The sequence below is a fragment of the Bos indicus x Bos taurus genome, chromosome 19 (assembly GCF_003369695.1).
Source record: "Bos indicus x Bos taurus breed Angus x Brahman F1 hybrid chromosome 19, Bos_hybrid_MaternalHap_v2.0, whole genome shotgun sequence".
NCBI lineage: Eukaryota > Metazoa > Chordata > Mammalia > Artiodactyla > Bovidae > Bos > Bos indicus x Bos taurus.
In genome coordinates, this window is record NC_040094.1 from 25,385,532 (window position 1) to 25,412,776 (window position 27,245).

Consider the following 27,245-nt stretch of genomic DNA (forward strand, 5'->3'; position numbering starts at 1 on the left):
ACACAGAATTCTCATCTTCCCATTGGTTGAGGAGGGCTGCGTTCCGCGCACTCCGCGCGACGGGCCCCAGTTATAGGCCGAGCCGCGGGGAAGACCGCACCTAGAGGACCCGCCCCGCAAGGCAGGGTGTGCAATGTTTTCCGAGGCTTCAGCTTCTCTCTCCAAAGTGTCTCGGAGTTCTCGGACAGGCCCTGGAAGATTCAAGAGCCCTGTGGCCCTAACAGGGACTTAGCCCCCCCATTTACCGTACCTCCCCATCCCTGCCAAGTTGCCTGAGCCCCTCCGCTCCTCACCAACCCCTAGGTGTCTCACTGAGGCCCGGGAAAACTACAGCTCCCAGGTTGCATCGCGCCGAGGCCCGTAGTCCGCGAATCAGGCGGCTCGGGTCAGGTGACTTCTGGCTAGCCCTCACGGTATGTCAAGCCGACCCCGGGAAGCGGGTACAGTCCGAGACGACTGCCTCGTTCCATCTGGTCGATGCCCTGAGCCTAGAGGACCTCAGGTGAGAGCCGACGCGGCCCCGAAAGCCTCCTTCGGCTTCCCCGCTTCATTTCCCAGGCGGACCCCCTGAGGTCCAGAGACTGGCACAGCAAGTCAGTTGGGCAGCCTGCCGCGCATCCAGCCTCCCTCAGCCGCGCCAGGGTTCCTTCACCGGCCACCAGTCCCGGCCTCTCGGCACCGGACAGCCCCCGGGTTGAAGGGCTCTGGTAGTAGCGAGCGGAGGCAGGGGGCACCGGGCTGCCAGGATGGTTTGGGAGGCTCCGTTCCACTGTAGGTTAGCGCCCCTTCCCCGCCTTCTGCTTAGTTGTCGCTTGAATCCGGTGGCAGAGTTTGCAGATGGCTTTCCAGAGGGGAAACACTGAGAGGACAGACCACTTCAGGAACTCTTTTTGAGGTGCTGAGCGCCGGCCTGGGCTCCAAGGTGCTGAGCGCCGGCCGGACGAAACCCCACTCCGTTCTCCGAGGCTTTCAGTCTGGAGGAAGCGGGGAGTACTGGGCCCTGCCTCTTTCAACAATGTTAAGGGAAATAACGTAGGCCTTGTGAGAGCTTGCTAAGTGCCCTCGACAAGGGTTGTATTTATCAATACTTTAGAGCATTGTTTCTCAACCGTTTTTTCTTACCAACCTCTCCCTCTTGAAATTGTAATACTGCTTATAAAAGGGCTATGGACTTCCCAGGTGGCTGGTGGGAAAGATTCCACCTGCCAATGCAGGAGACGCAGGAAATGTGGGTTCAGTCCCTGGGTGGGAAAGATCCCCTGGAGGTGGAAATGGCAACCCACTCCAGTATTCTTGCCTGGGAAATCCCATGGACAGAAGGGCCAGGCGGGCTACAGACAGTCCATGGGGGTGGCAAAGAGTCAGACACAGCTGAGAACGTGCATGCATGCATGCATGAAGGGGCCACAAATCGTGCTTCATTTTTCATCTACATCCTGTGATTTAGTTTCCACTGTCCCTGTTTTCACTTTAGGAAATTGGAGCTTGAGGCGATCAAGTAACGCCCCAAAGTAGCCCAAGTCATAAATGGGGAGCTCGGATTCAAACCTGTGCAGTCACTCTCCAGGACACACGTTCCTTGCCACTCCCTGTATTACTTCTCCAAGAGAAGACGATCTAGGGAGTTCCAGATGGTGGAACAGGTGACAGAATTAACTGGATACCTGACCAAGTGAAGCTGCCTCAGGAGACCCCTCACCCCAGGGAGCCCTGGGGAGGGGATTGGGAGTGGGAGACTTCTTGAAGCAATTGGCATCTGGGGGAGCAGCATGCCACACAGAGCCCATAATGATGAAATTCTCCATTTCTACTTTGTAGCATTTGGAAGACACTAGTTTTTGTGTAATTATTAACTTGATCTTTTTCGAACATTTTATTCGACCACATATCTCTCAAGGTCTCTATCTCTCCTGATGTCTTTCCTCCCACATGTGTCAGCCTTTGGGACCAGGGAACTTTTGTTGTCCAAGAATTTGAGGTCCGCAGTCTACATTCCACTCCTGTGGAATGAAGGAGGAGCCAGTTAGGCCTGATTCTGCACGTCTGAGTCCTCAAAGAAAACCCAGAATCTGCCCTGGGGGACAGACTAAACCCTGAGCTTGAGGACATAAGCAGGTGTGGAGAGCAGAGAGTGGCAAGAAGAGGTTGGGCGGGGGGAGGTCATTCCACATAGACCAGAGAGCAATTTCCTGCAGGTCATCGTACAGAAAGCTGAGGAGAAGGGAGCATGGGAATACAGGGCCAAGGACAAGGCACCCAGCAGAGGCCAGAGAGTGGGGAGATGGATGCTGGAAGGTGGGAAAGCTTTTGTACACTAAAGCAGCATGTAGAAACCAAGTTATGGATATTTATGCTGATCTGCCCCCTCCTGACCTTTGGTTCACCTCTCATGCGTGGGGGTTATGGGTACACAGCAACCCATCTCCTTCACTTAACCAATAAACTGCTCCAGGACTGATCTGGGGTTTGTTCCACACCAGGTCCCCTTCGTCAGTGATCCCTGCTGGTCCCAGAAAAGTGACACCTGTCAAATGAAAAATGACTCCTAATCAAGAATCTGTTGGTGGCATTAACCTATAGACGCTTCTCCCAGGACAGGAAATAAAGTTAATTTCCTTAAGGTTTGGGGCTTCCCTGGTGGCTCAGTGGTAAAGAATTCACCTGCCAGTGCAGGAGACAGGGGTTTGATCCCTGATCCAGGAAGATCCCACATGCTTCACAGCAACTAAGCCTGTGCACCACAGCTATTGGGCCTGTGCCCTAGAGCCCAAGAATTAACTGCTGAGCCCACATGCTGCAACTACCAAAGCCCTCGCACCCTAGAGTCTGTTCTCCACAAGAAAAGCCACCACAATGAGAAGCCCGCACACCGCAACCAGAGAGTAGCTCCCACTCACTGCAACTAGCGGTGAAGACCCTGCACAGCCAAAAATAAATAAAGCTAGTTAAAGAAAAAAATTTTCCTTAAAGTTTATAGGTTCATGGAGTCAAATATCTGACTACGGTTTTAATATCTTGTGAAAAATAAAAGAACCCCCAGCCAATAAGGCTGCATCTTTCTTTCTGTTGTCTAGGTTACACAAAACAGTTGAAGAGGGAAAAATTCAGCATTTGCCCACTTCCTCAGGGTAGGGCCTTACACAACCCACTGAGCCTCTCAGAGCCCATTTCCCCACATATCAAAGAAAGATAGATTCTCTCTAAACCTCTTCTCCAAGCTGGTGATGCAAAGCCTGTGAGGTCACAGGTGTGAAGTGAAAGTCCTTTATGAACTGTCCATGCATGGTTCCAGGTGGCTTATTGTCCACTTGTTGCTAAGCAGATCCTACTTTAACCTGAACTTCTCTTCCTCTTTGTGTTTCTTCCTAGTTCATTGAAATCAAGGAACATGATAAGGAGGTGGCTGGTTATTTTTATCCTTTTCCCCCTGCAGCTCATAGAGAAATGTGGTAAGTCTAGAAATGGGTTATCTGCTGTGTAGAGCGAAATGGAGGAGGTAGCCTTACTTGTTTGCAGCCAAAGGTTTAGGACCATCCAGACAGCATGTGTCCATGTGCCTCTTGGCTAGGTGGCCACCCAGGTGGTGGAACAGACCGAGGTCTGGAGTCCAGGAGTTTTACAGGGAGCCAAATGGTTCACAAATAATTGACCTTCTGCCCTGGGGGCGCTTTTCCCTTTTCTGTATCACCAAAGTCAAACTGTGGAGCTCCAAAAATCTGGGATAATGTCTGTAGAGAAGAGCTTGTGTTCCACCCCGTGGACCTCACAGAGTGACTTATGGGTCCTGGGAGATGCTGCAGAAGCAGCTGAGGTGGCCACCTTGTTACCTGGTTCTGCCAAGCAAAGACACCTGAGGAGCCTGCCCAGCATCCCCTGGTAAGATGACAGAGCCCTTCCCTTAGAGAAGGACAGAGGAACTGGGCTCAGCAGGGCTAGGGGCCTTACAGAATCTGGGCTGGTTATCGAAAAACACATCAGGGTTTGTGTATCCTTGTGAGGCGTGACCTTCAGGGCAGGGCCCTTTAAAGGCCTGTATTATACCATCAATTTTCCATTGCCCAAACATTGCTGAAATTCTTTCCATGAACACTGTGTAAAGCCTCCAGTGACACCAGGCCCATTATTTTGATCATCTGGCTGTTGTCAAAAATCAAATACAGGTGGAGAAGGAAATGGCAACCCACTCCAGTATTCTTGCCTGGAAAAGTCCATGGACAGAGGAGCCTGGCAGGCTGCAGTCCATGGGGTTACATGACTGAGCACGTGTGCATGAGGGTGGAGGGTCACGGGTTGGTAGCAATAAACTGGTAGAACTAGAAAAAATAAAAATAAATTTAAAAAAAAATCAAATACAGGGACTTCCCTGGCAGCCCAGTGGTAAGAATCCACAGTTCCATTTCAGGAGGCATGGGTTCGATCCCTGTTTGGGGAACTAAGATCCTGCATGCCACTCAATGAGGCCAAAAAATAAAATGAAAATAATTTTTTTTATAGTACATCTTGGAAGTTCCCTGGGGATTAGGACTCCATGCTTTCACAACCAGGTGCCTGGGTTCAGTCCCCAGTTGGAGAACTAAGATCCCATGAGCTTCACAGTGTGGCCAAAAAAAAAAAAAAATCAACTACATCTTAAAACTCCCAACCAAAGTTTCCAAATTAACCTTGCACAAACTATGCAAACCCTTGCCGAAGTTTGCCAAGAGCTACGCACAGTGGTTCCACTGCTAGTCATTTGGGCTCTTGAGTCTCTGAGCAAACACTGGTCATCTGATCAGCTCTTCCAGGTTTGTTAAACAGTCAGTCATGTTACTTTGCAGGCACACCTTGTGGGGAAGGCGTGACTTGTGGGGAATTGCTTGTGGGGAAGCAATTTCCGAGAAAGAAGAGGTTTCTTCCAAGAAAGAAAGAACACCATGGAGCCTGGTGTTCTTCAGTACGGATGCCAGAGCCCCAACTCCAGACCTGCTGGGTCATATTCTCTGGGACTAAGGCCCAAAAGTGTGCATGCATGCACCTTGGCTTGCTTTAAATAAAGTTCCATTAGTCATGCTAATTCATTGCCCTCGGAAAGAACAAATTCAGCTGCTACTACTCGATTGTACAGAGGGCTAACAGGCCCAGAGAGGGTAGAAGTCTCTCCCAAAGTCACACAGCCACCAAGTAACGAGACTGGGACCCGTGCTGCATTGTGTCACTGAGTCTTTTTTCCTAAATGTTATAAAGGAATAGTCAGAAACCACCATAAAATCAAGGAGCTAGAATTGGGTTTCTGACTTCATTCTACCCTGCCTGTCTTGTCTTTGCTTTGGGGAGTGGTCAGGGAGCTGACTCAATGGAAAAGACTGATGCTGGGGAAGATTGAGGGCCGGAAAAGAAGGGGGCAACAGAGGATAAGATGGCTGGATGGCGTCATTGACTCAGTGGACATGATTTTGAGCAAACTCCAGGAGATGGTGCAGGACAGGGACTGCAGGGATGCTGCAGTCCATGGGGTCGCAAAGAGACAGGACTGAGGGACTGAACAATAGGGAGGGCCTGTGGTGAGCTTTCTCCAGGCAGGAACGCTGAGGTGGGTTGCCAGGCCCTCCTCTCCTCCAGGGACTGAAAGAGTCTGCTTCATAGTTGTCAGAATTAAAAGAAATTAATGAAAAGACCTGGCACCGAGTTAGCCCTTGATATATGTGATGGACTTCCTGGTGGCTCAGATGGTAAAGAATCCACCTGCAATGCTGGAGACCTGGGTTTTGATCCCTGGGTTGGGAAGATCCCCTGGAGGAGAGCTTGGCAACCCACTTCAGTGTTCTTGCTTGGAGAATCCCCATAGACATAGGAGCCTGGTGGGCTACATTCCATGGGGTCGCAAGGAGTTGGACACAACTGAGCGACTAAGCTGGAGAAGGAAATGGCAACCCACTCCAGTGTTCTTGCCTGGAGAATCCCAGGGACAGGGGAGCCTGTTGGGCTGCCGTCTATGGAGTCGCACAGAGTCGGACATGACTGAATCGACTTAGCAGCAGCAGCACATAGTGAGCTCACTCACCTTCAGTGTTTTTTGCCCCTGCCGGCTGTGGGTGGACCCTAGAAGTGCTGCCACCTAGTGGCAAGGACCTGAGCCCTGGACCCGAAGCCGCCCTAGGTTTGCATCCTGCCTCTACCATTTCTGAGCTGTGTGGACACGACAGTTCCCCTCTTGGGATTCTCTGTTTTCTTCTGTCTACAGTAGGCGTCACGTTGCCCACCTCTCACTGGTGTAGTAATTAGAGAACGGCAGTGGCTGGTGTGGAGTGGGAGAGATGCCAATGAGGATTCGTTTTTAAAAAGCAAAGGCCCTTCTTGGAGGAACCTTCAGGGAGTCTCATTTGATTATTCCAATGTGGTATCCAGAGCCTCCTGCCCCGGAGCAGACTCTAAAATGTGCTTTTCTGGGATACTGTATGATGCCAGCTTCCTAACTGCCTCCCATCTTGGGCTAAAGTCCTGTGAGGACAGAGCCTGCACCTGCATTCCCGCGTGGGGCTGGCAGGGAGAAGGTGGCTCAGGCAGAGCTGAGAGGCCCCAGGTCCCAGAGCCAGGCCCCAGAGTGTGAGTTTCAGGCTGGCCAGTTCCCTTGTGGGAGATGAGTTTACTCTTCCTTTTCCCTGCCTCTTCCCCATCTCCTCCCTCCCCTCCTCTGCCACTGGCCCAGGTGTCCAGCCAGAGGAAGAGAAACTGCCAGGGAGGAGTATTGAGAAGGAGCTCAGACAGTGGAGGTCAAATTAGGGAACTTTTAAATTCCTTCCCAACCTGAGCATCTAAAATTTCATTTCTTCATCTTCTGCATTTGAGGGGTCTGGGGAGGGGAAGACCTGGGCCTCACCTTCAGCCACAGCCTCCGGAACGAACCATGTTCATCAAATGGAGCACCTACTTTCTCCTGTGGGCCCCCTTCCCAACCCAGTCTAGATTCATGATCACACCTTAGGCTGTGAGTCACCCTGAAGTCTCTCAGGTGAGGGAGTGAAGTAGACATACCTGGGGTGGGGGCAGGGATGGGGCAGTGCTGCCCAGAGAACACAGGAGGAGTCCCAGAGAAGGTAACTCCTGTGGCCAACTGCCCTGTATTTGGCCTCCCAAACCTGCTTCCTCCTTCACCCCAGAGGCCTATCTGCCTACCTCCTCCTGAGTTAACATCTTAATGCCAAGAAGAAATCTCCGGTAGTGAAACTCTGTGTTGTTCATCCGTCTCCCCCAAGTCCCCAGCAGGGTCAGCCTCCAGAAGGGGATCAGTGAATGGGGTAAGCTGGGCTTTTACAGGGAACCAAAGGCGGTTCTTTGAAACAAGATGTCTCTCTGAGACTACAGGAAGGGGCAGGACTGGTTCTGCAGGGCCATTTTAGCTCCACGAACAGAGGAAACCCTTGTGCTTTCCATCTGAAGAGGTGGTTTAAGCCCACGTGTTCTAGTCCCAGATCGTGGCTGAATTCCTTTGTGACCAATTTTTGGGCTCTGTGGTTTCTATTTCTAGGTGACTCCTGCAGACCATTAGAGCTCATCTGTGGGGAAGGAATAAGCTACAGCATCTCCTGGCCAGGCCTGTGTCTCCCTCTGTCTCTGGCAGCAGGAGGAGAAAGTGCATAAAGAGGGCATTTCCCTCCCAGTCACTTACTTAGCTTCTCAGAACCTCGAGGGTCTTCGCCTGGGGGATAGAGGTGGTTATAAAGCGTAAGTTCAAGTGTCAGGGCCCCTCCTCCCAGTGTTTCATGGGCCTGAGCTCTCAGTCGTAATGACTCATGTTATTGATTTGGGTTGTTCCAGAGTCAACAGTTGACTTCTCTGTACCTCCCATCGTGAAGCTGGAAAAAGGAAGCTCCACCAGCGTCAGCATCTCCCTCCCGTAAGTTTCCCAGGCCCAGCTCTGTCCTCGGCCCAGCCCATTTGCCCCAAGGCTGGGTCAGGGCTGACCCCTGCTCACTATATTCATATTTTAAGTGATGCCCTTGCCTCTTCACATTAAGACAAGCCAGGGAAAGACAGGCAGCGGCCCTGGGCTGCAGATTGAGGTCCCAAGATCTCTCTCTCCCCCCACAACTGATGAAACTTTGTTTCTGGCAGGAAGGGGAAGACACGTGAGCCTTTTTCTTAGCTCCTTGAGTGACCAGCAGTTGATGCTGGACTTCAAAGTAGTCCTTTGCAAGGCTCTAAATATTTGAAGAGAATCCTGAAGATTGCTAGTGGAGGTGATGGAATTCTAGTTGAGCTATTTCAAATCCTAAACGATGATGTGAAAGTGCTACACTCAATATGCCAGCAAATCTGGAAGACTCAGCAGTGGCCACAGGACTGGAAAAGGTCAGTTTTCATTCCAATCTCAAAGAAAGGCAATGCCAAAGAACGCTCAAACTACTGCACAATTGCACTCATTGCACATGCTAGCAAAGCAATGCTCAAAATTCTCCAAACCAGGCTTCAACAGTATGTGAACCGTGAACTTCCAGATGTTCAAGCTGGATTTAGAAAAGGCAAAGGATCCAGAGATCAAATTGCCAACATCCATTGGATCACTGAAAAAGCAAGAGAGTTACAGAAAAACATCTACTTCTGCTTTATTGACTATGCCAAAGCCTTTGACTGTGTGGATCACAACAAACTCTGAAAAATTATTAAAGAGATGGAAATACCAGACCACCTGACCTGCCTCCTGAGAAATCTGGAGATCAGGAAGCAACAGTTAGAACTGGACATGGAACAACAGACTGGCTTCAAATTGGGAAAGGAATATGTCAAGGCTGTATATTGTCACCCTGCTTATTTAACTTATATGCAAAGTACATCATGTGAAATGCTGGGTTGGATGAAGCACAAGCTGGGATCAAGATTGTGGGAGAAATATCAGTAACCTCAGATATGCAAATGATACCACCCTTATGGCAGAAAGTGAAGAAGAATTAAAGAGCCTTTTGATGAAAGTGAAAAAGGAGAATGAAAAAGTTGGCTTAAAGCTCAACATTCAGAAAACTAAGATCATGGCATTCAGTCTCATCACTTCATGGCAAATAGATGGTGAAACAATAGAAACAGTGACAGACTTTATTTTCCTGGGCTCCAAAATCACTGCAGATGGTGACTGCAGCCATGAAATTAAAAGACGCTTGCTGCTTGGAAGAAAAGCTGTGACCAACCTAGACAGCACATTAAAAAGCAGAGACATTACTTTGCTAACAAAGGTCCGTCTAGTCAAAGCTATGGTTTTTCCAGTGGTCATGTATGGATGTGAGAGTTGGACTATAAAGAAAGCTGAGCACCAAAGAATTGATGCTTTTGAACTGTGGTGTTGGAGAAGACGCTTGAGAGTCCCTTGGGCTGCAAGGAGATCCAACCAGTCCATTCTAAAGGAAATCAGTCCTGGGTGTTCTTTGGAAGGACTGATGCTGAAGCTGAAACTCCAATACTTTGGCCACCTGATGCAAAGAACTGACTCATTAGAAAAGAAACTGATGCTGGGAAAGATTGAAGGCAAAAGGAGAAGGGGATGACAGAGAATGAGATGGTTGGATGGCATCACCTACTTGATGAACATGAGTTTGAGTAAGCTCTGGGAGTTGGTGATGGACAGGGAAGCCTGGTATGCTGCAGTCCATGAGGTCGCAAAAAGTCGGACACGACTGAGCGACTGAACTGATTGACTGACTGAAGGTTGGGAGAAGGAGCTGAGTCACTTGGCAGCACTTTCTGAGATGACATCCAGCTCCCTTGGGTGGATCCCACTGTGTAGTGCTCCCAGTCAGCCTTATCTGAGAGTCTCTCCAGCTGCCCTCTGCTGGTTCCTGCACAAGGGTGCCCACCTAGTCCAGATTGTGCCAGAGAGCCCACCTCCTCCTTACCCTTCCCTGCTTTCCCCAGCTTGTGCCTCCCAGCCATGAGGATGCCTTAAGATGAAGGTCTGGAATCCTAGTGGGGTTTTTTTCCCCCTCTTTACCCTTCTCCCTTTTCCTCACCTCTCCTAGGATGTCTGATCTAAACCAGAGCTTTGGCACCAAGGCGTCCTAACAGACCTGCATCCCATCCCCAGATACTGCCACTTCTGCACACTGACACCTTGTAAATACAACGCATCATCCCCCTTAGCACAGAGTCCTTGAGCAGCCTCCCACCCCCTTCCAGATTAACTCCAGGCCTCTAAGCCCAGACTTGAGCCCCACAGGCTGCTCCCACTCAGACATGTCTCATCAGTTTCTGGGGACTCTGCCTGGCCCTTCTCGGAAGTCTTTCCCAGGAGAGCAAATGCCATGTTCCTGTCGGCCTCTGAACACCTTGTGTGGCATTCACAGAATATTTCCCACCAGCTGTGTTCTCATTTGGCCAAAGGGACCCCACCTCTCAAACCCCCAGGGCTAAGCACATAGCCCTGCTGCTGCTGCTGTCGCTTCAGTCGTGCCCGACTCTGTATGACCCCATAGACGGCAGCCCACTAGGCTCCTCCGTCCCTCGGATTCTCCAGGCAAGAACACTGGAGTGGGTTGCCATTTCCTTCTCCGATGCATGAAAGTGAAACTACGTCACCCTAATTGCCTGAGATATGCCAGGCCCACCACAAAGTCCAGAGGGCGGGTTGAGATCTCAAGGAGTCCAGCGTCTCAGCAGTAACCAGACTCTTGTCCTCCACAGGCGCCCTTTAAATGCAACCTTGGTGATCACTTTTGAAATCACATTTCGTTCAAAAAACGTTACTATCCTTCAGCTCCCTGATGAAGTAAGTAATGAATCTTAACAGAATGGGTAGAAAATGACTAGATAACAAAACACATTTTCACTAAGAGTTTGTGGAAGTAGGCCACCTTGTTTGTGCACCGGGGGCTGCCCCTGACCTGTTAGTCTAGAAACCTCTGATCTGGGGCTTTGATAGTCTCTTAGACGATGGATGTTTTATGCTATCAAGATGGAATTAGGAAGATGATGGTAAAAAATGTGAGGCAGAAATGGTTCTGAGAATGTAGAACAAATTCTTAAGATGAATTTTTTTAAGACCTTGCTCCTCAAAGAGCATCCATGGATCAGCAGCATTGTCTTTGCTCTAAAACTTTTTTTTAATTTTATTTTTAATGGAAGTATAGTTGATTTACAGTGTTGTGTTAGTTTCCGGTGTATGTATAGCAAAGTGATTGTTAGGTATACACACAAATATTTATTTTCTTATATATATTCTTTTTCAGATCCTTTTCCCTTATAGGTTATTACAAAATATTGACTATAGTTCCCTGTGTTATACAGTAGGCCCTGGTTGGTTATATATTTTATATATAATACAATACTGTGTATATGTTAATCCCATACTCCTAATCTATCTCTCCCCCTTAAAACCTTTTAGAAATACCCTATCACAGACCTACTGATTAAAAATCTCCATATGAGTAAGAGTCCCCAGATGATTTGGGTCCACATTAAAGTTTGCAAATTTCCCTTCTGGGATTCCATTGGTTGAGTGTCTGGAAAAACCAGTGCCAGAGGCTGTCTGGCATAATAGTAATAGCTATTTGTAGCCTTTATACATTTATATCTTAATAACACTGCTTCCTCCTAACGGAGGATTCGAGCCAATTACCAGTCAACTTGATTTTTTTTTTTTTTAAATCAGTAGGGAGGGGAAAAAAACAGATGAGAGATAAACACAGGAATGAAGATAAACACAGAATGAAGTGGTAGCCCTGAGGCTCAGCAGGAGGCCGTGAGTGGTTGTAGAAATGGGCTGCAAATCAGCTCTGAGCCCCTGAGCAAGCCAACAGTACTGACACATGATCAGATACAGGGCAGATGCCTAGTTCCAGAAGGGACTTGGTGGCCACTTAAAAACACAGTGTTGCCAGCAAATCCTGCTAAAAGTAAGTGTTGATGAGGATAGGAAAATAAGAGCCAAGAGCAGTACGCTTCATGAAAATGAAGCTCACAAGACACTGGCCACGAATTGGATCGCAGGCTTTGCAGCAGCCACTTGCACCATTTCAATTGTCCTGCCGAAGCCCCCTGATTTCAGGGGATAAGAGCCAAAATACATATTCAAGGGTCCCTGAAGAAGCCACTGCAACCCAGTGAGCCCCATTTTCACGGTGCCCACGACATGGGTGGAAGGTGGGGCCCAGGCATGATCCAGGGAACAGAGAGATGGGAGGAGGGGGACAGTGGGATCCAGTGAAGGTCTCATCCCGCTCCCTGCCTCACTCAGAATTCGAGAGCATCAGGAGGCGTGATGGGGAGGTCAGATATTACAGGCAGGCCTCCAGTTTGTTACAGCAGAGCTTTCGAGGAACACTGGACAGAGATGAGAGTAAAGGTGTTCTCCCTGCAGTGTCTGGTGTGTTGCATCTCTTCTGGTTTGTCTCTTGGCAGCCAGGCTGGGCGTGGGGCAGACATCTCTCTGTGGATCTGGAAAAGCTGTCCATGGTAGAGGAAGTCGAGTTAATAACAGTCATCATAGGGTAGTAGTGATGGTAAACAGTTCACTGCTTGCTGTGTCAGTGCCGTAAGCTTTATGGACATCATGTCGTTCAGAGCAACCCTGTAAGGTAGACTCTTGTGTCATCCCCTTTTACAGATGAGCAAACTGAGATCAGAGCTCAAATAACTTGTCCAAAATCAAATATCTAGTGAGAGGAAGAGATAAGCCAGGGGAGAGAGGGCCCTTCTGCTCATAACGTCTACACTGGAGTAGGGGAAATCCGGTTGGCTGATTGGCCCAACATTTCTCCCTCCTGTTAGGAAGTTCCTAGAAGGCAGGGGCTTGTGTGACCTGTCCCTCCATTCCCTAGTGAATAGCTTGGAGCTGGACGTTCACTAAAGGTCCCAATAACTATGGAGCTCTGGACCTGATTCAGTTTTCTAACAGGTTGTGGTGCCTCCTGGAACAACAAATTCCTCTTTTCGAGTGAAATCTCAAAGTGTTGGACAAGTTACCACTTATCTGCATGGAAATCACTCCAACCAGACCAGGTAGGATGGCCACCAGCGGGGGCCCTAAATGATGAGGAGGGAGCCAGTGCCGGCACGTGGGGTTTCTTCCAGACCCCCAGCCCCAGCTCACACTGGTCCCCACGTTCTCTCCAGCCCAAGGATACGCTTCTTGGTGATCCACAGCAACATCGTCAGCATCATAAACCAGGTGATTGGCTGGATCTACTTTGTGGCCTGGTCGGTCTCCTTCTACCCTCAGGTGATCACCAACTGGAGGCGGAAAAGGTAACCCACAGAGCTTTACAAGCAGGTTCACTTGGGGCCAGTAGGACGGGCATTCCAATGAAGCTGTAGGCAGCCTGGATTCCGACTTATCCCTCTGCTCTTCTGTCTTCCTACCCACCCACCCCCACCCCTGCCTTTCATTTTTATTTTATTTTATTTTGGCTGCACTGGGTCTTTGTTGCTGCACGTGGGCTTCTCTAGTTGCAGTGAACGGAAGCTACTCTCTGTTGCGGTGCTCGGGCTTCTCATGTTACCTGGGTCTTCAGCAGCTGTGGCACATGAGCTTAGTCACTCCTGGGCATGTGGAATCTTCCTGGACCAGGGATCGAACCCATGTCCCCTGTACTGGCAGGCAGATCCTCATCCACTGTACTATCAGGGAAGCCCCTGCCCTTTCTTAGAAGTGGTCTGATGTGAAAGTTCTAACAGCCCATGTAACAGTTGCAGTGCTGGGCATTTGGTCTTTTGCCCAATTCAGCCCCTCTCTCTGAAAGCAACCAAATGGGGCTTCTCAGTCGAGATGGAGAAGGAGCTGGGTGGGCGAGAAGGGGGGGGTCCACCCACAGCTGCTGTGCTCCTGGTCCCCGCCACCCTGGAGGAGTTTGTGTCAAGTTGGAGAAGGAAGTTGGCCCACCTTGATTTTAAAGACCCAGGCTTCAGGCACAAGGCCAACAAGGCGTGTGGGCCTCTGAGGGGCTGCTGAGCTGGGACCAGGGTGGGAGGCACTTCGTCTCTGCAGGAGGCCTCCAGACAGCCCCAGGAGGAGGAGGGGGTCAGATGGCATGGGTGGGCATGGAGAGGGACTGAGGACTGTGCTCTCCTTGGGGAGTTCTGTGTCCTCCAGGCTCCCCCACACCCTGCTTTGTCTCCCCGTCCCTCTCCCCCAGTGTCGTGGGTCTGAGCTTCGACTTAGTGGTCCTCAACCTGATGGGGTTCGTGGCCTACAGCGTGTTCAACGTCGGCCTCTTCTGGGTGCCTTCCATCAAGGTACAGCGCTGCCCGGCCCCGCAGCCCCACCAAGCTGGCCGGCGGTCAGGCTGCCCCTCACCCCCCAGCTTCTCCCCACCCCCACACAGGAGCAGTTTCTCCTCAAATACCCCAACGGCGTGAACCCCGTGGACAGCAACGACGTCTTCTTCAGCCTGCACGCGGTCGCCCTCACCCTGGTTGTCATAGTGCAGTGCCTCCTGTACGAGGTGAGCCGCGACCCCAGGCCCCCACCTGCCCTTTTACACAGGACACGGAAGCCCCCAGAAGGGAAATGTGTCCATCCACTCACATCTGCTTTTGGATCATAGATCAGGCCCCACGCTGGGTCCTGTGAGCCCAAACCCTCGGGTGCCCCCAGGTCTGTGGTGAAGGACACAGAGGGAGGCAGTGACGACCCAGCAGGCTGAGAGCTGAGCGGACAGGGAGAACACGGGCAGTTTGTGGGCCCCACAACTCAGCAGGGAGGAGGGGGATGGAGGGCGCTGAATTGTGGTCCATGGGATGAATAATGTTCTGTGGTAATGGGGAAGAGGGCCAGGGTGGACCACCCCTGCAGGGGGACAGACCTGTGAAGCCCAGGGAGCAGCTAGAGGAACCAAGAGCAGGTGGGTGTGGCCAGGATGGCAGTGGAGGGAGCAGGAACAAGGGCCTGAGAGCCGAGCTGGGAGCCTGGGCACAGCTGTCGCTGGAGGACCACCATCCACTGAGCAGGGAAGGACGGTGTGTGTTAGCACGTGCTTCAGGGTGTCACTGATGCCGCTGTTCTCTTTCACTTCCCTGTGGGTGCACCACTTCCCCCCGGGAATTCTCTTCCCACCTGCAAGGTCAGCCAGGATTGCTCGGCCTGACCTTCACAAACCTTCTGGATTTTCTTACCCTTTGCTGAGAAGGTTATATGAGGGAGGCCTGCTTTGGGGAATGGTACACAGGTTGGGGAGAGATTCCAGAGTTGAGCAGGCTCCCTCGGGTGGCCAAAGGAGCCTGGGCTGCATTGAGGTGCCAGGCCTCCGACGTGATGGGGGCCAGGTCCTCGCATTCTTCCCTGCTGGTGGGTTCTGAGAGGGACCCAGTCCTGCAACGTGGGAACAAGAAGCAAAAGGGCTCTGCTAAGTCCAAGAAGGATGGAACCAGAGGCTCTGATAGTGACAAGGTGTAGGTGGTACTGGGCTCTCCGCACCCCACCCCCACCCCACCCATGTCCCTCCCTTCCCCCTCCCCTTTTCATCCCCAGCGAGGCAGCCAGCGTGTGTCCTGGCTGGCCATCAGCTTCCTGGTGCTCTCCTGGCTCTCCACACTCATCGCCCTGATCATGGCTGCGGTCGGGGCAACCACATGGCTGCAGTTTCTCTTCTGTTTCTCCTACATCAAGCTGGCAGTGACGCTGGTCAAGTATTTTCCACAGGTACCTCCAAGGTCTGCCCGCCTTTTCCCGTGGCTGTTAGCATGAGAGGGACACGGATCCCTTGGGGGCAGCTTCTGACTGGGGCAAGATGTGGGTTGGAAAGCTACCAGGAGGCCAGCGAGCCCAGCAGGAGTGGGACATCACACCAAGCCAGCCGTGACCTCTGCCTGCTCTTCCCTGGGCCCAGAAATCCCATGGGGAAGTTGGTGGCACTTCTCTGACTCACACTCAGCTCTGAGAGTCGGGGTCATGTAGATCACTCTCGTCTCTCTCCTTTGCCACCTTTCTAATGACTTCAGTCTTGCCCGCCACCCTACCACCGCTGCCCATGACCACCAACTGATGTCCCTGACAAGCCACGGCAGGATACTGGGGAGATGAGCTGGGAGGAGGCAGCCCACCAGCACCCAGGGTCCTCCTTGTGGGCCCTCAAACCCTCCCTTGAGTGCTCAAGACAGTCCTACTCAGAGTCGGGGACTGAGACTCACACAGCTTCCGCCACAGCCAGAATGGCCTAGGACCAGTCCAGGTATGAAAGAACTGACAACCACAGGCTCTACTCATGAATCTGGGACCTCATTTAACTCGCTTCCCCAGCACAGGGAACCTTTTGTTCCAGGGACTCAGGAAGGAGAACCTTTTGGCCAGAGTCAGGGCCAGTCCCCTGGAGGGCGTGGAAACAGAGCTATGCCCTTAAGGATCAGCAGGACTCAGTCCCATGGACCAGGGAGGAGGGGCCACTCCAGGCCAGTGCTTTCTCCACAAAGGTGCTGTCGGAGGAGGCCTTGCTGGTGGAGCAGTGTGAAGCTAGGAAGGTGGGATCGGGGTCCAGGGGGCTTGGGAAGGAGGCTTCAGAGTAGGGGAAGGGTCTGGGGGAAGTAGGGCCTCAGTCCTGAGTGTGGGAAGGCTTGGGCCTGGGAAACCTGGGAGGCAGGAGCCTCAGTTGGAGATGTCTAGGACCATCCAGGACTGGAGAGGTGGCAGCAAGCACGAAAGACAGTGGGAGAGGGCCAAGAAGGGGACCTGACAGGTGGCTGACTGGGAGAAGACCACTACGGAGGCCAAGCCGTCCCTCGGGTGGTGAGAAGAGCGGTCGCAGAGACGCCCAGAGGGGGCTGGTGTTGGAGGAAGAGTGTGGGGCCCTGATACCTGGAAGAGGAGTGATGTCCAAGTGGACTGGACCTGGGAAGCCCAAGGTGGAAGCCCTAGAGCCTCAGCAGGGCTGGGGAAGGAGTTAAGTCCACTCCATAGGTGGGAAAACTGAGGCTAGAACTCCAGTCACTCTCCCAAGGTAACACAGCTCCTGTGGTGAAGCTGGGATTCCAAAGTAAGTCATTGGACCTCCCAGGCTGGTTCATAAGCCCAACGTGAAGTCCAGGCTGAGTTTGGGGAGAATCTCCATTTGAAGGTGAGAAGAAACAAATCAGAGTTGCCTGAAAGCCAGGATATATGGAAGGATGAAGAAGACGGAGAGATAGCATCCACACACACCCCTCTCCCTCCTCCCATTGCCCTGGCTGGAGTGGGGAGTCTGGAGCCGGGGGTGGAGGTGGGGAGGGATGGGGAGGAGAGCTCTGTTCGCTTGGCTCACAGACGAGACCCCAGAACCCGCCCAGAGTGTGCCTGCAGCTCCAAGTCCAAAGGTCACTGTGTTTTGGGGGCTGAGGTCCAAACAGAGGAGTGGGAGGCATGACAGCCGCTCTTGTTTGGACATAGTCACAAGATGCGGGAGGCCGCCGGTCAGCCCCCTCACCGCCCTCCGTCTGTCTGTCTGGCCCAGGCCTACATGAACTTTCACTACAAAAGCACCGAGGGCTGGAGCATTGGCAACGTGCTTCTGGACTTCACTGGGGGCAGCTTCAGTCTCCTCCAGATGTTTCTGCAGTCCTACAACAATGGTAAGTCAGCCAGCAGGCTGCTGCCCACCTGGACAGCTGGAGGCGCAGGGCGGTAGGGGCAGGGCTTCCTGGGAACCACCCCTCCCCTACTCGGGAATCCTAGCCAGTCCCAGGCCTTGGGTGAGGCTCATCTAGGGGGCATTTCTAAATTCACTTGGCTGCGTCCTTCCCAGGTGGCGCAATGGTAAAATATCAGCCCGCGCTGTAGGAGACCTGGGTTTGATCCCTGGGTGGGGATGATCCCCTGGAGGAGGAAATGGCAACCCACTCCAGTATGCTTGCCTGGGAAATCCCATGGACAGAGAAACCTGGCAGGCTACAGTCCATGGTGTCGCAAGACAGACACAACTGAGCACATAGCATGGTGTGTGATCTTAGTTCCCTAACCAGGGACTGAACCCGCATTCCCTGCACTGGAAGGTGTATTCTTAATCACTGGACTGACCACCAGGGAAGTCCCTTGCCTAGGGGATTTGGCAGCTAGAGGATTTGTGGTTTCCTGGGCAGAGGAGGGAACCCCCCTCCACTGACTCCCTGAAGCCCCACGTGCTCCAGCTGTTTGAGAAGCATCCAACCTAAAACCACAACCCATCCCATCCCCTCTGGCTGTTTACAGACCAGTGGACACTGATCTTCGGAGACCCAACCAAGTTTGGCCTCGGCATCTTCTCCATCATCTTCGATGTTGTCTTCTTCATCCAGCACTTTTGCTTGTACAGAAAGAAACCAGGGTATGACCAGCTGAACTAGCTCCCCGGGAACCAGTGGAAAGAGCCCAGGCCCAGGCCCTGGTGGGGAAGTTCCCATCAGGAAGGCTGGAGAAGCGGTCTGGAGAGCTGGGCTGGCTCGGTGCGGAGAAGCACTCTGTTCCTTGGGGCCAGACGCCTTAAACTTGAACCAGCCTGCCTTCATCCTGGACTCTGCCAGGCCAGGGAGGACCCTCCCTCTGGGATAGGCACCCTGACTGTGTGCAGAGATTAATAGCTGGCGGTCTGTTGCCCCGGGCCTTTCCAGTCGGGCACCTGGCCCTCCTGCATCTTGATGCTGCATCTCTGTTTTCTTTAAGGCTTCAGGCAGTACACAGGGCTTCTGGCAGCCGTCCCAGGCAGGACTGAGCACTGAGCTTGGAGCTGAAGGCCTTGCCCCGCCGCCCAAGCAACCAGTGTTTCTGGGAGCGGCCTGAAGGACTGACCGGGCAGCTGGGAGAGTCAAGGGAGCCTTGCTGCCACTGCTGTGTTCAGAGACCAAGCAGTCAGGTGCTGTGTCTGATAGACCCGGAGGCGCTGGTGTTGGTGGCAGAGGGGCTAGGACTTTGGGGTTAGGCCTTGGGGCACCGCCTCTGAAGGCTGCGTCCTCTGAGCACTAACAGTGCGGACACTCACCCTACATCCAGGTGGCCACAGCCAGGCTCTCGTAAAGGACCAGTATTTCCAAACCTTGAGGTGCCCAACAGATTGGTTCAGAACCGAGCTCACATCCAGCTCTCTCAGAATCTTCGTCACACTAACGAGCCATTTGGGATTTTTCAGAGGGCTGCTTCGGAAGTGAGTGGCTTACTCTCCTCTGCCTCTGCCTACCTCCACTTTCCCATGTTCAGGCCCCACACGCGCTCCTTGCCCCAAGTTTGGAGGATAGGACACACACATACACACATACACACACACCAGTCTGTGCCTTAGAGGCATGTTAGACCTGCCAAGTGGTGAGAGCAGCCCCCTTCCCTCACTTTCCCAGACTCCGACCTGAGACTCACCAACTTGCGGCTGTTCCAGAGCCTCAAAGGACTTGAGACCACCTCACACACTCCTTGTGGGCCCAGCCTGATCCCAGAGCCCCTTCCTTCCCACCCCAAGCAGTCGTCCTGCCTCTGGCAGGAGGGGAGGTAGATGTGCCTTGTCCATACCTCGAGCTTGTCGATCCATGAGATGGACGAGGGGCTTCTGTCCTCAATTAAACCTGATTCATTTCCTCTCTGCAAACTGAGCATTTGCCAGATGCAGGAGGCAGGTGTGTTGGCTTCCGAACCAAGTCCTTAGGGCTTAGAGAGACAGCCTCAGTCATTCCACCGTAAGGAAGTGCGTGGGATTTCGAAGTTCACCAATCCCGAAATGGCTGTGTGCCAACCCAGTGTATCACCAGGGGAGCCCTGCTGGGCGGCACTGCTGGATGCTCAGGGCCAGGCTGGTCCCACAGGAGCTGTCTGCATGACCAAAGGTGTGGCAGTCCAGCTGTGTGGCCGTAAGCAAGGGCTGGATGCATTCTTTAAGGGTATGTGGGAGAAGGGGCAGGGGAGGGGGGTGGTAAATCTTCCAGATTCTTCCTCTAGCCAGCTGTACTAAGTATCAAAGAATTTAGGGACTTGTTTCCCTAAAGCAGAAAGTGCAGCCTGACCAAGCCCACATGCCTCATTTATTTGGGCCACCCAGTGTGTGGTTGGGTAACACACTTTAAAGATGGGAGATTGCAAAAATCTGACTTGCCTAGGCTAGTGGGTCTATGAGTGGCGGCAATTCCCAGAGTCAGTATTGCAACCAGTCCTGGGCCACGCAGAGGGCACAGCGCCCCCCAGCTCACTCCCATACCATCAAACCACAGCCTGCATCCCTGGCATGGATAAACTGAGTTCTCTTATGTCTAGGGGGTGCGTGTCTGCCCTTGGTGTCCATGAGGCCCCTTCCCAATGGGAGCTGAGGCTAGGTTACACCAAGGTAGTGGGGGTCTCCCTGGCCCAGTTCCAGGGAAGGAACTCTCAGACATTCCCACAGAGCAGCCCTGGCCCAGTACAGCATCAGTGGGTTTGGGAATAGATGGGCTTCATCCACGGCCAAAGCCCTCTGACAATTCACCCCCAAGTATCCCTCCCCTGTGTCTCAGCAAAGACCCCTGATGAATGAATTCCAGCACTGTTTATTGGGCACAGAATGTAGAGCAGCTTCCCACTGCCCCATTTCCACAGTAACCAAAGTCAGGCCAGTGCCCTCACTAAGAGTAGCTCCCACGTGTGAATTAGTAAGCTTAAATTCCAAAGTTGAACTGGCACCTCCAAAGAGTGAGATAAAAAACACTTTGTATCAAAGCTGTGATTAAAAAAATATAAAAGTTAAACCCACAGGCATAGAGAAAAACGGGCAATCCTGAAAACTGCCCTGAAATGTTACCCTCGTCTAAATCCTGTAAGCAGGTGAACCCTGGGGGAGGCCAGCGCCCCTTGGGGGGTGGGGGTGAAATGGGGTGACTTATGAGCCTGCCTGGCTTCCATCCAGGCAGACCTTCGTAGTGTCTCTGGCAGTGAATCGAGTCCCCTCTGGGGAATGCAGGGAAAAGCGTGGGGCACAGGCACTGCGGAGCTGAGAAACAGGGGCAGGGCCAAGCCCTGTGCTTCTCAGCTGCGTGGTGCTATCAGGAAGTGGGGCCCCTGATCACCTGGGCACTACTGTGGCCAGGCAGCAGGGTCTGGGGGCCGAGACTGGTCACTGCAGGCTGACTGTGACTCGGCTCCAGGCCCTGTTGCCAGTCCTCAGCATCCAAGGGGGAGAGATGGTCCCAGAGCCCTGGGCCAGTGCGGGGAGAGGGGATCAGGCCGGGCCAGGGATCCGTTCTTGCCCTTCTGAGCGGGGGACCCAGCAATGAGCAGAAGCCAGGACGAGAGGCAGACAGAGCGTGGAAGTGGTGTCACTGTACAAAGGGCAGGCAGGCACAGCTGGGGCCCCTGGCAGCTGCTAGGACAGCATGGACTGCTGCACGGCCTTCTGCAGTGATTGCCGCGTCACCAGCAGACGCACCACCTCCTCCGAGCGCTTGGTGAGCCGCTTCCGGGCCTGGTCATGTGTGACCATGGTCATGTCCCAGCCGTTCACCTGGCCCAGGGAGAGAACACAGCCCCCTTCAGGTCACTGCCTTCTGGGATCTGAAAATAGGATGGGCTTTGGGGGCCTAGGTCACCCAAGCTGATGTCCCCGGGCTGGGCACGTGCTCACACACACACACACACACACAAGAGGGATCCAGCACAGGCTCCTAAACTACTTTGGTGTGTCTCCCAGGTGCCCAGGAAGGTAGGTAGGGGCAGCCCCACCACCCCCAAGGGCTTTACACCCTCCAGCACAAGCCTTGTTTTCCTCTTTCGGCACACTGGTTACCTGCATGATCTTGTCCCCGATCTGCAGCCCAGCAATTTCCGCAGGGCCTCCTTCGGATACCCGTGTGACGTAAATGCCCTGGGAAGAGGCAGCCCACGTCAATCCCTGGGGGTCACTGGACTGGCCACCTAGCCATAGAGCAAAGCCAAGCAGCGCATACTCCTAGCCATCTATCCCACACCCTGGCCGTGCTAAGACAGCTAAGGGGGAAGTAGGGCAGCCCCATGGATGCTCCAACCCCTGCTGGCCACCTGGGCCTTCCTATGCTGGGAGGGCTGGGAGGCCTACTCTCCCCCACCCCACCCCTAGTTACTCCCACCAGATCATCTCTTGGACCTTCTTTTTTTCCTTGGACCTTCTTAAGAGAGGACCATTTGAGAGAGAGGAGGTCTGCTCCTTCCACAAAGGCCCAGGAAACAAAGAGCCACTATCTCAGGCCTCTGTGCCCCACAGAGAGATCCCCAGATCCTAGTCCAGCTCACCTTGTCTGTCTTATCTTCTGAGAAAGGGTTCTGGGAGGGATCCTGGTCAATTCCGCCTCCAATGCTGAAGCCCAGAATTAAGTTCTCACCTTGACGCAGCTTGTGAATTTCAACTCTTTGCTGGCAAAGATGAAAAAAAACAAGTTGGGGATGAGCAGATGTGGAGAGCAAATGGGGTCTGTGACCCCTGCAGCAGCCTCAGGCGGCTGGGTAGACATGTCCTGGGGGAAGGGCCCAGGGCCTCCTGCAGGAATCTAGCTGGTCACCAGGAATCTAGCTGGTCACAAGGCTGGGAGGCTGGGGGGTTGAGACAGAACTCAGCCATACCAGTCCACCCCCACAACCCTCTGTCCCAACTTCTAGCTTACTCTGCCTCAAGCACTAGCCTTCCTCACACATGTTAAGCCCCTCCTGGCCCAAAAGCCAGGCTGCTGTGGCTGCTCTGGATGGGCTCCTGTGTCCCAAGGGAGGGACCACACAGGGCAGGAGTGGTCAGGCCCTGAAAACAAATGCAGGCACCTGGCTGAGCCAGTTCAGATTGCTGAGCCAGCCCTGTCCAGGGCAAGCCAGGAGATGCTTCAGGAGAAGCAGAGACTGGACTTGCACAGAAAGGAGGAAGGGCTGTCCTGGCCAAAGGAACAGGAGCAGAGGCTTGAAGGTGCTGTGGATACATGTCCACGAGACCGGAGTGTACAGTGCAGGACCGGAACTGGGAGGTGAAATGAGGCTGAACCCAGATCAAGAAGGCTGGGAAGGACAGGAGGGAGGGGGCATCTCCCTAAGCCTCAGGCCCTGACTTGAGCAGTGCAGGAAGCGGAGAAGGGATCTAGAGCTCTCCCACCATACTCTGAGGTTGGGGGTTCCCATCTGTGCCAGGCTTCTTTCAAAGTCCTCAGCAGGCACCTCCGGTCACCAGATGCTGGGAGCCAGACCAGACAGCCACACCTCCAAAGTTGAGAGTCTTAACAGGAAGAAGAAAAAAACCAAACCAAAAGGTGACTGGATCTCGACCAGAGGGGCTTCAGGAAGGAGGTACTGTTTGCACCAGGCCTTGGACTGACCAGGAGTTTGGCCACTTGATCTTGATTCTGGGCCCTGGAGCTCTTAGGAGTTGGGGAGGGCTGGGTGATGGTAGATCGTGGTCAAATTTGATGCTAGAACGACCACTCAGGCAGAAGGGGAACAGGTGTCTCACCAAGGTGGAATATGTAGGCCAGGGGACATGAGCCACTAAGAAAGTGAGATCTACAGATTCCAGGGACTTCACTGGCAGCCCAGTGGTTAAAACTCCTCACTCACAATGCAGGAGGTCCAGGTTTGATACCTGGTCAGGAAACTAGATCCTACAGGTCACAACTAAGACCAGGCGCAGCCAAATTTAAAATAAAATGAAAAAACAGACTCCAGACTACTTGTGGCAGAAAAGCATCAAGGGAGCACCGGGTTGGCCACCTGGCCTGGCTGAACACAACCACCTCCCAGATGGGGACCCCAGAGGGGAAGGAGCATGCTGAGCTGGAGAGCCAGGAGCGCTCCAGGCAGGGGTCCAGAAAGCAGACCAGCCTATGAAGCCAGAGTTCAGAGGAGAAGCCAAAATGTTCACTACACGGGAGAGGGCATGGGGTAGGGAGGAGCTGCTTCCACCCCAACCTGGATCCAAGACACAAGAGGGAGAGGCCAGACCCCACCCACCGTGTTCAGACATGTTCCTAGTATGAGAAGAATTGGAAGTCCAAGGTCCTAAAGCTTTGAGGAAGGCCCAGGGACCAGCCATGACATGTGAGAAAGGGGTTGTAGGAAGCGTGACACCTGTGGCCCACTGGACCTACGTCCTCGTGCCCAAACGTGTGCGCTCCTCCGGGTCCGCCTCCACCTCCTCTGACATACACCTCTGCACACCTTTGACACTCTCCAAGGTCAGAAAAAAGTACAGGCTCTAAGACTGAGAGAGAAGGTCCCGTCACTGATTTGCTGGGCAAGGTCAGGCAGGTTACTGCCCCTCTCTGCTTTCCCACCTACACCCATTTTTTTTTTTTCCCAGCTAAGGAGCAAACTTGACCTGTTCTCTTTAGGGCAGCTAGAGAGCTGGGAAAAGCCAGGTGGTGCAGCCAGGGTGAAGCTGAGGACTGCTGTCAACAGGTCCTGGAGCTGGTGCTCTAAGCTCACCCTCAAAGGTCAGCTTTTATCAGTGGCTCCCTGGTCACACCACCTGACTGCAGGAGTCCCCAGCACTGCCATCTGAAATACTGTAGCCAGTCCCAGGCCCCAGGGATGGGACTTCCACCCAACCCGTTCGCTGCCCAGAAGGCATTTCTTCTCAGCGACCTGGTTCCTTTCTGAGGGCTTCTTTGCACAATTAGGCATGACCAGACTTCTCTCCCAGGGACGGGGGAGCCTGGTGGGCTGCCGTCTACGGGGTCACACAGAATCGGACACGACTGAAGCGACTTAGCAGCAGCAGCAGCAGACTTCTCTCTAGGTCTGTTTCCCCACCTCAGCCACAGAATGGGGCCTGCAGGTCCCATCCAGCTGTGGCATTAACATCTGGCTCTAATGTCCCCGTCTGCCTTTACCTATTCTAATAGTACTTGGCACCCGAGACGACCCAAGGGAGGAGAGTAGGGCCTGAGCGGACCCCAAAAGGTCTCCTCAGGCCCCAAGTGCCAGCTAGGGGGCCTGGACTTTGCCCCAAGGGCTGGGAATCCATGGAAAGTTCGATCAGGATCGAGCCCGTTGCATGAACCTTCACCCTGGCCCGGGCGGCGGTGGGTCCGAGACGGAAAGGCTGCACAGGAGGGGTGAGGGTCTGGCTGCTACGCTGGCCCCGGCCACCTCCACCCCGCAAGCCTCCCTCTGGGCGGCGGCGCCGGCTAGAGCGGAGGAAGCACTTCCTCATTCCAGAGGCTGCGACTCATAGACGTCGGGGCCGGCGCCCGCCCCTCGCGGCTGCCCAGCTGGGGACACAGATCCAGGAAAGGGGCGCTTTCCCAGACTCCCACAGCCGGAGCCTTTCTCCTCAATCTTCGCTGCTCCCGGCTGGCTGAGAGAAGTCCAAAGCGGCGGCGGTAATACGCGGGGTCTGGCCTGGATCCTGGCTCTTCAGGGGGTTTCTGGGTCCCAGACTCTTCTGTTGCATGGATGGGGAAGACCGCGGCCCGGCTCAGGCAGAGCGGGAATCGGAGCTCTGGCTCCAAGTTTGCAAGAGCCCCGCTCGACGCTGTGTCAACCTGTTTGGGGTGTCAGTTTACCTATCTGCAAAGTGGGGGCTAGCCAAGACGAGGAGGAGCCCGCGCGAGCGCACTCACCACCACGGCGGTGACCGGCTGGCCCGGGACGTAGGACATCTCGACCCCAAACTGGTAACCAAGTGTAGTTTAGAGAAGCCCTCAGCGAAAATCCCCGCGGCCGCGCCCTCTCTTGGTTAACAAAGGCTGCCCAACCAGGCCCGCCCCCTTATGAATAGTTAAGAAGTCTCCGGCCAATCATCGACCGGAACGCTGTTCGGCTTTCGGAAGTCTCGGCGTGTGCGCAGAAAATCAGAGAGCGGGTGGAGCGTACTCGGGGCTACCACTGCGCATGCGTCGTAAGGCTGGCACCTGGGCCAGGCGCCTGCGCAGCCTGGGCCGTCCCAGCATCCTCCAGCGCAAGATGGCGTCGCGGGGATCCGTACCCGAGCCTTTCTGAGGGAACGTCGAGTGACCGCGTCCGCAGCTGGGTTCCAGGTAACTGAGCGAGTCTGGGCGGGAAATGCAGATGTACCGCCGGCACCCCGAGCTCTCAGCCTTCTCAGCGTCTTTCGAAGGTCCGAGACCGAGGGGTGCGGGGTCTCGGCGGCCCCAGGGGGAGGGGCGGCGTGAACCCAAACTCGCCATGCTCCGGGCACCACTTGTAACTTGGTTCTCTCCGCAGCCTCGCGTTGCTCCACGAGAAATCAGACTGAGCCCGGGAGGGTGCGATGGCCGCTGTGGTGGCCAAGCGCGAAGGGCCGCCATTCATCAGCGAGGCCGCCGTGCGGGGCAACGCCGCCGTCCTGGATTACTGCCGGACCTCGGTGTCGGCTTTGTCGGGGGCCACGGCCGGCATCCTCGGCCTCACTGGCCTCTACGGCTTCATCTTTTACCTGCTCGCCTCCATCTTGCTCTCCCTGCTTTTAATTCTCAAGGCGGGAAGGAGGTGGAACAAATATTTTAAGTCGCGAAGACCTCTCTTTACAGGGGGTCTCATCGGAGGCCTCTTCACCTACGTCCTGTTCTGGACATTCCTCTACGGCATGGTGCACGTCTACTGAAACGGGGGCAGGGATGACTTTTTAAAAAAAAACAGATCGGGAGGACTGTTGCCAGAAATTAACACCGGGTAGATTTACCTAGTTTTTAAATTGTTGGAATCGCTGCTTGTTCTGTAAAGTTATAAATAATTTATATCTGAAGACGAAGAGCCTGTACAGTTCTTCAGATTAAATGAAGCGTGAGACCCTTTGTGGAGTTTTTTTCCCTCCCTCATCGCATAACCCCTGGCTGTCAGGGGGTGCAGAATCCCTGGTACTGACTCTGGGAGAACTGGGACTGGGGCCTTGGCTTTCTGTCTTGATTCCTTGTCCACCCAGAGAGAGGACACGAGGACCTAAACAAGGAGAGAACTTACCGTTAGCATCCTGAGAACTAGTAACAGTTAAAGTGTTCCCTACAGGGACAGGGGAGCCGGTCGAGCTACAGCCCATGGGGTCGCAGAAGAATCAACTTGGCAACAACAAATATGCCGGGCATCGTACCTTGTACCGTTTACACTTGCTACTTTTTTACACTTGTTATTTTACACTTGTAACTCAGTTACTAGGTGCTGAGTTCCTCAGTCATGTACCACTCTTTGCAACCCCATGGGCTGTAGTCTACCAGGCTCCTCTATTCATGGAATTTTCCAGGCAAGAATAGTGAAGCAGGTTGCCGTTTCCTTCTCCAGGGGATCTTCCTGATGCAGGGATCGAACCCAGGTCTCTTGCGACTCCTGCATTGGCAGGCAGATTCTTTATCACTGTGCATGTTGCCTCCCTGTGGGGGAATCGTCACCGGTCCCCAATAGGTGGGGATACTCTTACCACTGTACTCAACCAGGACTGCTACCTGATGTC

The 27,245-nt window shown here is 53.5% G+C and overlaps 3 protein-coding genes across 8 annotated transcripts; 2 read left to right on the forward strand and 1 right to left on the reverse strand.

The window, feature by feature from the left end:
• Window positions 1-92: 92 nt before the first annotated feature.
• CTNS (cystinosin, lysosomal cystine transporter) lies at window positions 93-19,475 on the forward strand. 5 transcript variants are annotated; one of them, XM_027519565.1, is made up of 12 exons: window positions 419-502; window positions 3,370-3,449; window positions 7,795-7,873; window positions 10,645-10,729; window positions 12,857-12,960; window positions 13,075-13,206; window positions 14,094-14,193; window positions 14,283-14,402; window positions 15,428-15,598; window positions 17,379-17,496; window positions 18,113-18,227; window positions 18,563-19,475. In XM_027519565.1, exons 2-12 carry the CDS (start codon window positions 3,389-3,391, stop codon window positions 18,609-18,611), a joined length of 1,134 nt encoding a protein of 377 aa, XP_027375366.1. In that variant the 5' UTR covers window positions 419-502; window positions 3,370-3,388; the 3' UTR covers window positions 18,612-19,475. The 5 variants fall into 5 exon arrangements, 3 of the variants coding, with proteins under 3 accessions (XP_027375368.1, XP_027375365.1, XP_027375366.1); XR_003506996.1 differs by lacking the exon at window positions 7,795-7,873 and adding an exon at window positions 15,898-16,127 and having other exon boundaries at window positions 93-502; window positions 16,218-17,496; window positions 18,113-19,475; XM_027519564.1 differs by lacking the exon at window positions 7,795-7,873 and having other exon boundaries at window positions 97-502.
• A 912-nt stretch (window positions 19,476-20,387) lies between these two features.
• TAX1BP3 (Tax1 binding protein 3) lies at window positions 20,388-25,654 on the reverse strand. Of its 2 annotated transcripts, XM_027519568.1 has the most exons (4): window positions 25,423-25,654; window positions 22,118-22,237; window positions 21,636-21,713; window positions 20,388-21,353 (listed from the first exon to the last, which is right to left on the reverse strand). In XM_027519568.1, exons 1-4 carry the CDS (start codon window positions 25,459-25,461, stop codon window positions 21,216-21,218), a joined length of 375 nt encoding a protein of 124 aa, XP_027375369.1. In that variant the 5' UTR covers window positions 25,462-25,654; the 3' UTR covers window positions 20,388-21,215. The 2 variants fall into 2 exon arrangements, with proteins under 2 accessions (XP_027375369.1, XP_027375370.1); XM_027519569.1 differs by lacking the exon at window positions 21,636-21,713 and having other exon boundaries at window positions 25,423-25,527.
• On the forward strand, window positions 24,580-26,595 carry EMC6 (ER membrane protein complex subunit 6). Its single transcript, XM_027519570.1, has 2 exons — window positions 24,580-25,839; window positions 26,027-26,595. The coding sequence occupies exon 2, from the start codon at window positions 26,073-26,075 to the stop codon at window positions 26,403-26,405; it is 333 nt and encodes a 110-aa protein (XP_027375371.1). The 5' UTR covers window positions 24,580-25,839; window positions 26,027-26,072; the 3' UTR covers window positions 26,406-26,595.
• The last annotated feature ends 650 nt before the right edge of the window (window positions 26,596-27,245 follow it).

Excerpts from the sequence above, each read along its gene's own strand:
- CTNS (XM_027519564.1), top strand. The coding sequence starts at position 416 with ATGTCAAGCCGACCCCGGGAAGCGGGTACAGTCCGAGACGACTGCCTC. Across the intron at positions 12,961-13,074 it reads AATCACTCCAACCAGACCAG|CCCAAGGATACGCTTCTTGG; the intron begins GTAGGATGGCCA and ends CGTTCTCTCCAG. Across the intron at positions 17,497-18,112 it reads TCTGCAGTCCTACAACAATG|ACCAGTGGACACTGATCTTC; the intron begins GTAAGTCAGCCA and ends GGCTGTTTACAG.
- TAX1BP3 (XM_027519568.1), bottom strand. The coding sequence starts at position 25,461 with ATGTCCTACGTCCCGGGCCAGCCGGTCACCGCCGTGGTG. Across the intron at positions 22,238-25,422 it reads AGCCGGTCACCGCCGTGGTG|CAAAGAGTTGAAATTCACAA; the intron begins GTGAGTGCGCTC and ends CATCTTTGCCAG. Across the intron at positions 21,354-21,635 it reads TCGGGGACAAGATCATGCAG|GTGAACGGCTGGGACATGAC; the intron begins GTAACCAGTGTG and ends TCCCTGGGCCAG.
- EMC6 (XM_027519570.1), top strand. The coding sequence starts at position 26,073 with ATGGCCGCTGTGGTGGCCAAGCGCGAAGGGCCGCCATTCATCAGCGAG.